General features: G+C 35.4%; 1 protein-coding gene across 1 annotated transcript in view; it reads right to left on the reverse strand.

Annotated features, from left to right (window-relative positions):
- Window positions 1-13,222, reverse strand: part of LOC128624689 (solute carrier family 45 member 3-like) — a 28,206-nt gene extending 14,984 nt beyond the window's left edge. Inside the window, exons 1-4 of the mRNA XM_053652351.1 lie at window positions 12,072-13,222; window positions 3,348-3,610; window positions 1,542-1,728; window positions 503-1,170 (exon numbers count right to left, since the gene is read on the reverse strand). Of these exons, the coding sequence (XP_053508326.1) occupies window positions 503-1,170; window positions 1,542-1,728; window positions 3,348-3,489 (997 nt within the window). The 5' untranslated portion in view covers window positions 3,490-3,610; window positions 12,072-13,222. The remainder of the gene's footprint in view (window positions 1-502; window positions 1,171-1,541; window positions 1,729-3,347; window positions 3,611-12,071) is intronic.

The following is a 13,222-nucleotide window of genomic DNA, read 5'->3' on the forward strand; positions in this document are numbered from 1 at the left end:
ATCTATATTACAATAACAATAAAATATAATATCCAAGACTTTTTCATGAAGGGAAAAAAGCCATTTATTTTAAAAAGAAAAATGTAACTATATGTATTATATTTTTTGTATATTTTTGGAGGAAAAAAACACCCAGATATAAATGTATTATATATTTATTTTCAATAAAAATAATAATAAGGCAAGTTGAGACCCCTTTAACTATAAAATGAATGAATGAATGAATAAATAAATAATCCATGCATCTGTTCAATCCAGATGTGTTTAATAAATTAATCAAACTACTCAATTATTAGACCAGTTATTTAAATGTGCACAATAATGTTTTGGCTATTACTTGGGGCCATACCCCCCAACACATTTTTGTTAAATTTGTATGAGATTGTAGCTGACATTATTTTAGACATTCAATTATTTATTTCTAAATGATTGAAGTGATCAGTTAAACAGATTAATAACTATAAGGAGTCAGTATTAATGGACTGTGATGGCAAAACGATACCTTCCTCGTAGCGAAGTCTCTCTGGAGAGCCTGGTTTAGCGCTGGGCACGCCGTCATACAATCCCTCCCCCATGAAGTCCGTATAAAAGAGCACAAACGTCATCAGAGCCATCCAGCTGAACAGCTCCGCCACAAACAGCCTAGCAATCACTCTGGGAATGTGGCTGCACAGTGACCAGAGTCTGGGCATGACTGCAAATAGGCTAACTATGGTACGCTTCAGAATCTGCGCCCTGGAGAGCAACCCAAACGGCCAGCAGCACATGCCGTAGAAGTTCTGAGATCTCCTGGATGACTCCGTCACTGCCTCGGCTGTCTGCTCCTCTGAGATCAAGGTTGTTGTCAGGAGGCACATAAGGAAGAGTCCAGTGAGGAGAGCATAGATGAACGCCTCCTGGCCTCCCAGGAAAGAGGACGCATCCAGACCTGTCCAGTCCACGGCTGGGAGCAGATACCCGATGCATCCTCCCAGGCTGAGCATGATGGAGTAGATGGAGAACGCCTGACGGCTCTCCTCTTCTCCAGGGTAGAGATCAGACACCAGCGCCTCCAGAGGGGTGAAGCAGGCCTGACCGCAGAACTGCAATACACAGATGGACAACACCAACAGCAGAACCTCCACCCTGGTACGGAAAATCGACATCGACCACCAAATATCACAGTAGCTCCTTGACAATTGGGTGCAAAAATATGTACACCCTTAAGACAAATTTAATTTCTCGAAACATTTAAAGATAGCACATACAGTGAAGGGCGTACAAACTTTTGCATGCAGGACAAAGTGATGGAATTTTTACCAACAAGATATTTAGCATGTTAGGGTTCAAAGACAGCATAAATATTCGAGTGCAAAAGTTTGCACACCCTTAAGAGAAATAAAGGAATTTATACCAAAACTTTTAAAGATATATGCAGTCATGGACATAAAAACATTTGCACTCGTGACTAGGGATGCATATACTAGTATTGGGTATCAATCTGACACCTTGCTCATTTACTCATAGGAATGCGTTTATATGAATAGGTTACATGAATGTACCAACGCTGATGCTGTTCGGAGGACAGAGAGGCGATCTGGGAAGCACGAGGAATAACCACAAGGCCAAGCAGCACACCAACACACAGGGGCCAGATGAAGGGGCGCCGGCGCCCATAACGACTCTTCCATCTGTCACTTGCTGAACCGAGCGGAGGGACAAATATTAACCCCAGTACAGGGCCCACACCTACACAGCAAGGAACAATGTCAATGAATAAAACGTTCAAGATTCTGCATGAACATTTTCATCTGTAAATACACTCAAAGTAATTCAAATACAAAAGTTATGAGAGATCATTTCTCAGTGCTGTTTGTTCTGAACACATTTCCAGGTCATAACGTTCATGAAGGCTATATTCATGTGGGAGTAACATTAATTACCAACTACTGACTTTTTTTAAAAAAATTGAAAAACAGGCATATTTCTGACAGCAGAAACATTAACAAGAGATGTGAAAATGTCTAACATGAACACAGATGTATGCAAATTATATGAACAACAAAAAAAAAACAACACAATTGCAATCACAATTTTTATCTAATTACAAAATGGCAACATGTGAACTTTTTCAAGTTGGAATAACAGGAAGTTTTTCCATTCTCCTGAATTCTCCCAATGGCGTTATTCCAATAACTAGATTAGATAATTGTAATTATCTAATTACAAAATGGCAACATGTGAACTTTTTCAAGTTGGAATAACAGGAAGTTTTTCCATTCTCCTGAATTCTCCCAATGCTGCATTCATGTCATATGGGGAAAAAATGTCATATGGGAAAACCACCTTCTGACACTATGTTGGAATTTCTAATGGGTAAATTTGGGAACCTTCTGAGAGGACCAGTTTCTCCAAATAAACCAAACAGAAACAAGAACATAGCCTCAAAATAGGAACGTACAAATTGAGATGTCCTGATATTTAACATGAACACAGCTTTTTACGAATGTCATTTAATACTAGATAGAAACCAACCAACATTTAATAATATCTAGTAAAAAGTTGAAAAACAGGAAGTTTTCCCAGTCTCCTGTATTGTCCCAGTTGGGCAAGGATGCTGCATTCATGTTGTATAGGAAAAACCACCATCTGACTGGACAAAAACTGTACACGCCGACCACCAAATTGGAATAATCAAGTCGGATATATGCAAGCTTCCTGACAGGACCGATTTCCCCAACAGGAACTCAATGTGTAAACTCTTTCAAGTTGGAATAACAGGAAGTTTGCCCATCCTCCGGAATACTCATATTTTGTCTGGAATACTGTCATTTTGGAATACTTACTGGAATTTTTCTGCATTAACAATATATAGGGAAATCGTCTTCTGACTGGGGAAGAAAAAACTCAAATTGACCTCAAATTGAAAAACCTTGACATCAAAATCAATGCTGGAAATTCAAGTCGGAAATGTGGGCATGTTCTGACAGCATAGATTTCTCCAACTAAACCCAGATGTGAGGCAAGTAGAAAACAAGATGGGAAAACCACCTTCTGACTAGTTATGTGGAATAACGTTCACATTGACAGGAAGGTTGGAATCACAAGTCAGAAATGTTGGAAATGTTCTCCAACTAAACCAGGAAATGGATGACCAGAAACAAGAACATGCCATGTGTCCAAAAAAAACCCCCAAAGTTTTAAAACAAGAAATGGACCATCAGCTTCAGGTTGATTGAGATGATATGTGCCAATGTTTAACATAAACAATGCAAAAGCATTGCTGAGGAACCCCTGCACTAGTGGGCACCCTTTGGATAAATTTCCCAAATTCCCATTTAATTTCAAACTCTCATGAGCTCACTCACCAAGCACCATGGTCATGAAGCGTTCCTGCACTCCGGCCTCCAGGAGCATGGGGGGAATGTAGATGGTGCTGGTGGCCATGCATATCTCCAGCCCCCATGTCAACACATTGACCAGGAACAAGTCCAAGAGCCTGTTACGCATGGCCAGAAGATCCTTCACACTAATTTTCTTTCACACTAATACTGCTGGTGGGTGAAGAGCGCACCTAGTGACGATTTGATCTGGAGGTTCATCCTTGACTGTGAATCCTCCATGATGTTGCCTGGAAAACACAGCTCAGTTATAGTCTTAACATCCGCTTCCACAGCTTTCATTGTGTAACTTGATCATGGATGTTTAGGATTAGAGTGTGTCACAGGTGTAATTAACTAACCACACCCTCAACCGCTTTGCATGCTTAATTGGGAAGTAGGTGGGAAGTAAAAACAAAAAAAAAGGGATAATGTTACTTTACTTAAGTCTACTTTTGAAGTATTTTATTTCACACAATTACTTACATTTCAAAAGCAAAATCTCTGTCTGCTCACCATATTTACAATTTCATCGTTCCATTTCTCCATAAATCATATATTTGTTTGGTCATTAGATGACTTTTGAGCTGTTAAACATTAACAGATGTGACAGTGAGAATAAGACATAATGTGTCTGCTGCTACGTACATTTTTGTACTATTAGCATTCCGCTAGTTTGTATCATTCTAGTTAACACTTGCGATATTATGTAAAAAATGTAATAAAAGTTGTGTGTTCATGTAATTTTGTGCAGATGCATGTTGTAGTATTGCGTTTATGCTGTCCATGAATCTGATTAATTTCTCATAGGATGCATTTGGGTGTGTTAATTAACCACTAATAAAGTGTTTAGATGACTGATTTTCATTCACTCAGCTCAAGCAGGCCATTCCTGCTGATTATATTACTACTCTCCACTACATTAAGGGTGGGGATCCTTATAGACTGTGGAACAGAAATGTACTCAGTAGGTCTCCACCAATTTATTTCACATTGGAGTACAACCATTAGTCTTTTTTACCATTATGGATGAAACACCCGTTTCTTTTAAAACATCATCTTTAAATGTTTTTTCTACCTCCTAAAGAACCCTCGAACTTAAGAGACAATTTTCAGAGTTGTTGACACCCTGCTCATGGGTTATGAAGAAATTGTCAAACTAACATCTTGGTTTAAAAGTCAGGTCCTCTCACATTTCAACAGGTTGTTGGTGAAATACACAGCATTCTTCTAGTGGTATTAGGAGTTCTCAGAGCAGCCATTGTAACAGATAGTTGCAGAGTGTCTTCTGTTTTAACTACAACATCTTAACCATTATTTAAGCACTGAGAAGCACGACTCTCTCAGTGATTCGTTAACATAAACACATTTGTAAGCATTCTGGTCTGCAAAACCCCCAGAAAACACATGTCTCTATCTCACACAGACAGTCAACTACCAGGAAAGATCACACATTCAGATCAAACAGTGTTACTAGAGGTCGTAAATTTACACAACTCGACTATCAGCCAGTGGGGACATGGGATGTCAAACCATAGACAAAATCTTATGTATTTAGCAACAGTCCTGTGCAAGTACCCTCGTTGGCGAACCATTTTCCGAAAATTTGTCTATAGTTTAAATAAAACGCACTATTCTTTTAAAACATCATCTTTTAAACGTTTTTACCCCCTAAAGAACCATGTTTAGAAGGTATGTAATAAATATTTTTTTCATTTCTTCAGACATATTGTCACCTCAATCTCCACAAAGAATAACGCCGATGGTTGGTTTTCATTTCAGTAAAAGAGAACAACGGTATCATACAACATCGGGGGACTGTAGAAATTTTATACACATCACAATGTTTTCTCAACAATGTAATCAACAAATGTTTCAATTATTTCATAAACAACATTCTGTTCATTTATGTCCACAATTCTAAAACATCTACCACATTCAATCATCATGTATTTTCTAACAGCATAGTTACACAAAACGGAACGACCGCATTCATACATACACGTATCATAGCTAATGCACCATCATTTGATTCACTTTCTTAAAATCATCCAGATTCACCTACACCATACTTAAGCTTCAAAATCAAACAATACTTACCACAAAAAGCAATTTCAGAAACAAATAATCACTTATACCACAAAATGTATACATTGTGTGTGGGTTAAAACTGTAAAAAGCACGGTTCACACCAAACTCTTTAACAGAAACATGTCCTAAGCATTTTCTGATCAACAAACCCATGAAACACATACCCATTATCTCTCTCACACACACACACACACAACGTTCAGTAGCGCACACACCCACATACTTAGGGATAACCCCCACCAACCCTGGTCATAAATTAGGTGCACCTACAGAACTGTCAGTCAGGGGAACATAGAGGGTGATAAATCATCAATCAATTTGATCGATAGTTTGACAGAAAGTGTATGATATAACTACTTTCATAGTATCAACACAATTTGCATGTAAGTGCCTGCAGGCCACAGGGTGTAACAGTATGCAATGTATCTAGCTAATGACTGGTCATATAAGAAACATCAGCTGTAATGAGAAATAATTACTCATCACCAGTGATGTGTGAATTGAAAACAGGTTGAAAACTTTGGTTGCCTCATCTTATATGACGTCTGAGAGTTAAACTTCCAATCACAGCCTTGCCGTCCTGAAACTCTGGTAGTGTGACATTCCTGTGGTTGTAAGCTGTAGTTTTTCTACTAATCTGCATTGGTTACCATAATTAAAAGTTCACTGCAAGATGATATCTGAACAATGTTACCTATGCAAAGGCTATTGTTAAACTCGCTTCTGAATAACTAAAGAAACTTAGCCATGGAGTGTGTTTTGGAATTGTGGGTAAAGCATTTCCTGTAAAGTGTCCTGATAGGTTGGATGAGTTATTGTGTTAACAATAATGCTCTCTCTCTCTCTCTCTATATATATATAAAAATAAATAAATTTCACTCAATTGAGTAGCCACTACAAAACCTAATTAACCTAATTTCCTTTTTGGGTAGCTACATTTTGAATAATCAGGGCTGTTCTAAAAATGTGCAAAATTTTAAACCATTGTACACTACAGTTTTTTTTTTTTGTAATGAATTATCATCAATCATTAATAAACGTAATAAGTATTAATCATTAAATTTTCTAATTATTATTATATATTTAATTATAGTTATTACATACATTATATTGTCTTTAATTATACAGGGAGTGTTCATTATTACGTATATAAAGACATAACACATGTCTTTCTCACACCCTGGAATGTTTTTAAAAGGACAGTATTGTGTAAGTGTATTTAACCCTAAAACAGCACAACAGAGTGTTTTATTACTTTCTAAAAGTTCTTGGACCCAAATAATGTAAGTTTGTTAGATTGTGAAATAAACATTATAATAGCCATTAAATATTTTTTACTTGTAGATCCCTTAGATAAGTCAATTATGTCATTCATTCTTTTTTCAATATTATTTAATTTTCGATCACTTTAGTGTACAATAGTGCAACTGTAAGTGTAGCTGGATATAATTAGCATACTCTTTTACTGAACATGATTAACGATGTAGAACCTCATCCATCCACAGAGCCCGTAAACAATCTAATGGCGTGTCACCAAGCAGCAAATCACATTGCAAATGAAACAGTTGTTGGTGATGACACTACACTATAATAACAATACTAGAATCCTACACGTAACTGCGATCAATCACCTGAACAGATAATGCACAGCAAAGAGAACACACCTTGACAGAGATATACTGTACATACATGGTGCTTTAGGATTTGCTTAATATTTAAATGGTTCACTAAATAGATCCTGCTGTTATGATTAATGATTCGGAAAAAGAAGAGGTACATTGAGTCACCGTAATATTGACGGTAATGCTGCCTTCGTCAACTGTCCCAACAGATTTAACAACTGGACATTTATTTCCTAATAAATTTCTTTAGTGCTGTATGCACAAAGACACTGGTAGTTATTGATAGTAATGCATAATTTTTAAACATTTATGTACTCTGGTAATTACACCACACATAAATAGTAGACATTTTTCTTCTCCGATGCCGATACTGAAAACCTTGAATATCTGCGGTACTGGTACCCATAAACATGATTTTTTTTTTCTTTACAAACTACTAGGCTTTAAAATGATTTCAAACTAATGAACTCAAACAAAATACAGGATCACTAAAAACACAACTGTAGGAGCCATGCATGTAATATACTGTATGTGTGTGAATGAAAAACATCATCTATAGTTGAGTCTGTGAATCTAGTTTGGAGAGAGGGTCAAAGATTCATTCTTTTTCTTCAATATCTGGATATTGGATCAGTGCCATCTCTAATAAAGTGTGTTATATTTTTCATTTTTCAGGTTCAAGTAAACAATGTGGTTTGAAATATCTCTGTATTAAGCCATAAACTGTTTATTTCCTAATACACCCTACACTGTAATGGATGCACAGGAATAGGTTGTTGTGTGATGCAAATCAGCACGTGGCTGGTAAACTATTTTGTATATTCTAAATACGTTTTTATAACAAAAATATAAAATATCAGACTGGAGAAGTCTGGAGTGGATTCCTTTGGATCACCTTTTCGAGGCAAGTGTGCAAAGATGGTAGGAAGAAACACTTTTCGTTCACTTGACCGGTTCTGACATGATCACCTCCTTTGTTGTTGTTGTTTAGGAGAATATTGCTAGATTTCATAATGTACTTCCCCTCAGGGATCAATAAGGTACATCCATCCGTCCATTATCTATCTTTTTTAGTAAATGGGTGAATAAATAATTAGTTAGTGTTTAGCTTTTATAATAATAAAAATAACAACATTAGCAGCGACAACAACAACAACAACAAAAACAATAAGATGGTTGGTATTGGGCCAATACCGCCAAAAAAAAAAAAAAAAAATTGAAAAAAGTTGGATTGGACATCAGGATCAGATCCTTTAACAAATGGCAAAAACTGGAATTGGAAAAATAAATTTTTGGAACTGGAAATTATTCAATTTAAAGAGACTTGACCGTTTTTATTTTCTTATGTTAGGACTAATTTTATTACATTTATGTATATTGTATGTTATTAGATTTACAGTGATTTTTGTGTGACAGATTTTAATTGTGAAGTGCTTCAATTTAAAAAAAATAATGAAGTTAAAACAAAAACAAAAAATAACTTTTTTAAAACTTTTTTTTTTTTTTTTTTAAATGAAAACAATATAGGATGGGTATTGGTATCGGCTGATATTCAAAGCTTCGATGTTGACCTCGATATTGGAAAAGAAAAAGTGATCTCTCTAATTATTATTATTATTATTATTATTATTATTATTATAATTGTAGTGCCTTTCAGAGTATCAACAGCCACTGTACAGATGCATACAAGCCTTTAATATAGATAATAGTAATAAATATATATATTTAAAATTTAACACTGGGTCCAGAATAGTCTGAGAAAAAGTTCATGCACTCTATTGTCTTCATAAAAAAAACAATACATCATGAATATATCTGTTGATGTGGCTCGTTTTGTTTGTTTTAAAAAAATTTTTCCATGTCCAGTGAATAACTCCGTCCTCAGCGGTAAACAGTTAGTTTCCAGTTTAATCCTTAAACAAGCTGCATTATAACAAAGCAAAAACTACCGTTTCTTCCTTATTGCATTCTGCTTACAGGTAACTTCCCTGTGACGAAACATTAATGAATAACTCTTATGAAAATTCTTAGTCATTTCTGTCACACTGCCGGGATTCGCTGTCCGGAAAACTGCTGGTGCGTTACTGCGTGGCTTTATTTGCACCATAAAGTTGGCATGTGTTAACAGGAACAAGTGACTAAGGATCTCTAAAGCATACAAGCAGGAAGCTGAAAACTGTGTAACTGCCACAGATGCATCACCACCCATTTAGTCAACTCAAGTCACACTGCTGTGCAAACACACATGGATTACTATCATTCTAGATTAAAAAGTGTGTGTATATATGCCTGTGTATATAGACTGGTGGGATGTTTGCTGGTGTCTGAGCCACTAATTGCACACACTTACTTTTCTGCCAAGCCACAAATTGGTATTTAAAGAACTCAGTGTAGGATGTATGGATTATCATCATTATTATTATTCAACATTGAAATGTAAAGTGTAATGATTTATAATCTGGAGTCACTCAGAACAGGAAGGGTTCCATTTTGAGTTAGGTTCCTCTCAAGGTTTCCTCCTCAAAGGAGTTTTTCTTGTTTTGGATCTAAACCTGCGTACATGCAGATTTCTATAAAGCTGCTTTGTACTGATGTCTATTGTTGTTGTGCTGTTAAAGGAAAATCATCCATGATGATGTTTTATTCCTCTTATACTACAGCAACTTGCCAATTGTTACATCTTTAAAATTTATTAAAGAACATCACGTCTTTAAAAAAAAAAAAAAAAAATTTATAGTTGTTATCGTTTACGTTATGGCAACTACGTACAATCAGCGTCTCTTTTTTAGTTAATAATAAAAAAACGAAAACAGCTTGTCGTGTTAGTGAGAAACTGTAAGTAAGAAAATCAAGGAAACTCCGCAACATGTGGAGGAGCTCGTGATTTTTGAAAATTACTGCAGATTTTGGGCAATCAGCCAAAGCTGCCTTCGATTCACGTGCGTCAAACATGAATACAGCTAAAACTGTCTAGTTTACCAACAAACGCTACTGTGAAAGAGTGTGCAAAACTATTCTGTGCAACTGCAATTTCAGCAATTCAAGTAATATTCCGTAAAAAACTCCGCAAGTTCCATCGCAAACTTTCCATCTTCAGCATTTTTGGCTGCAACAAATCACAAACAAACAAACAAAAAACTCCACAAAATCATGTCTGGACTGCTAAAGCGTAAACTCATCTGTCCTCCTGACAAAGCACCGACACCGGAGACTCCTTCTGTCGATATATACGAACAATTATACGTATATAACTATGTTCTTCTTTGTTAAATAATAAATGCGTTCTAAGCTTGGGCATTCTAAGGTTTAATAAAGATCAGAGCTTTCCTACCCTAAATCTTAGACAGGAAAGGTGCTTCGGAGATTCGACACTAACGACACGGGCCAATCGGCTTGCTTGGAAAACTCGGGCTTAAAATTCTTAAAAGGCAAATAAGGGCTTAACATCCTGATCCTTCCCAGGCTGACAGACGTTCGGTCAAACACTTCTTATTTGCTTTCTTTTTGCCATTTGAACAGGCGGAATCATACCGCACCGATGGAAATGTACGTGACTTGGAGATTACTGAAATCACGTGAAATCACAGGAAATGCACGGCTGAGTTTTATTGTGGATTAGTAAAGCTAGGGGTGACGCAGACTAGGCTGAGAACTCAACACATTTGCGTAAATACAACACAGAAATGTTTAATAAGCTGAGAGAGAAAAAAAATGGGAAAATGGCAAAACAAGGAAACGGTCTTTTATTATATTTATGTTTTTCTTGGGACGCACTAAAATAGTAAGTTAAAATCAAATGAATTTTTTATGAATTTAAATGCGAAATAAAAAAGTTAGCTATTGTACAGAATGTTCTCTAGAACCTTGTTCTGTTTTCATGAAATAAAATCGGGATCAATATTTACAGAAATGAACCTTTCGATTCGTTATATTCAAAATATTCAATATTTTTGTTGTTTTTTCATTGAAAGGCACCAAAGGTGATCATTAATCTACATTCTACTGTGTTTGCTTATACACATCTGGTTCATACATTTTGGCCCCACAAAATGATGAAAAATCAAAACAAGTGGATGAGAAATATGAGAGCTGTAGATTTACAGCTCGTTTGCATGTAAATTTTTGGACAAATTCATGAACATAACATACATGGACCAGGACCCTGGACTGATCATGTAAGTTTATAGAGAAGATCATAAATTGACTTAATTACATATATAGGCTATTATAATATTCTCCATATAATTAAAATATAGAGTCGACACGTCCTTCTTTTAATAGTCCTTATAGTTATTTACAGCAATTAAAAGAAGAATTCACACACATTCTCCATGATTAAACTTGTAATGTTTTTGAATATTATTTGGTTAAGTTTATAATAATTTACTCAGCACTTGGTAAAGACTTCAGTAATATACAATAACAAAAGATTTTAAAAACTGCACATTTATTAATCGTAATATTTTTAGCTCATTTATGCATAAATTATTTTAAAACATATCCAAATTTTTGCGTTTATATCACATGAATTTGGATTTTATCTAAATATCACAAATATTAATCTATTTTTTTGGGGGGGATATAACAATAAAAAAAAGAAAGACAGAATTATTAAAAATGTAGTTTTTAAATAAGATAAAAGTGTTCATTGAAGTCTGGAAGAATTTTTTATTTATTACTGAATTTGGAATTTTGTGTAGAACGTTTATAAAGATACCTCGCACATGCCGCTCTGACAACGGCAAATAAACCAGACAGCAAAAGATAATGATTTAAGTAAAATGACAGCAACGCGCGCAAGTGATTTGGAGGTGATTTATATCTTATAGTTTCCCTGTAAGTGTCCACACTGTAAATGAGAGCATTAAGTTACACAATAACTTGTTTAACCACAATTTCACCCAAATAAAAAAAAATAAATAAATAAAAATAAATAAATAAATAAATAAATAGTGTCTCATTCTAGTTAAAAGCTAAAACAGAAATACACAATACGTACGTTCAGGTTCAGTGTGTGTTAAGGATCCTTATGTTCAGTCCTCTTCTCACGTACAGTGTGACACAGTGTGACCGGAGTTTCATCTCGAGAATAAACACAGCTGAAAGGAGGAGTCTAATAAGGAAGTCTGTACCACTGATGACGGAAAACAAAAACCCTCAGTGTAGTGTACAACCTGAAATTCAGCTTTTTAAATTGCTAACATTGAAGTATACGTCATCGCTCATTCACAGAACAAGAGCGCAGGAATATGAGAAATATGTGAAGAGGAAAAATCATGTAGAAGACCACTGAGCTGTTAAATGATATTTTATCATTGCAGATTTTTACATTATGAGATTCTTCCATAAATTATAAACTGCTCCAACATCAGTTTAATTTCTTGAATATTTTAGTTTACAAGACCATCCAAGTTAACCATCAGCCTCTAAGAATAGGACATTTCACTTTTTATTTTATTTGTTTATTTATTTATTTTTTAAAGTTTGCTATTAAACAGGTCTGTTTTTTTTTTAAACACTCAAAGAATTTGATTTCATATTATATGGAATTGAATTTGTGCAAAAAGTTTTACGCTTTCAAAGTTTCCGTTTAAGTTTCCGTTCGCAATTCTGGCACAAACCTCTCGTGTGGGCGGGGCTTAACACTGATTTACAATCATTGGCTAGTGAGATTTGGATGGACAAATTAGATTTTGTTGAGACGTGAAAAGTAGTACACACAAGCAAATTATTATTATTATATTTTTTTTCTTTAAATGTGCAAATATTAATGCAAAGTTACTTTTTAAGTTAAGTTTTACTTTTGAAAATATGGGGGGAAAGTAATCGTGGCAAGTTTATAAGTTTGGACACCCTTCACATCTCAGAACTTAAACTGAGAATTGTCATTAGCAATCGTCAGCTGATGACAATTCCAGAGCATAATAAATTCTCTGAATCTTCAACCTTTGTGCTAAAACTCAACCCCTAAGCAGCTTCCCGAGGATCTGAAAATGAAGCTAATTGATGCCTACAATCAGAGGAAGGCTATAAAAAGATACTGTATCACAGCCCTTCCAGCCACGTTTCCGTTGTCCGAAACGTCATTAAGAAATGGCAGTCAAAGGGAACTGTGGAATTCAATGCAAAACCAAGAAAACCCTCAGATAG

Source organism: Ictalurus furcatus, chromosome 21, assembly GCF_023375685.1.
Source record: "Ictalurus furcatus strain D&B chromosome 21, Billie_1.0, whole genome shotgun sequence".
In the NCBI taxonomy this organism is placed as follows: domain Eukaryota; kingdom Metazoa; phylum Chordata; class Actinopteri; order Siluriformes; family Ictaluridae; genus Ictalurus; species Ictalurus furcatus.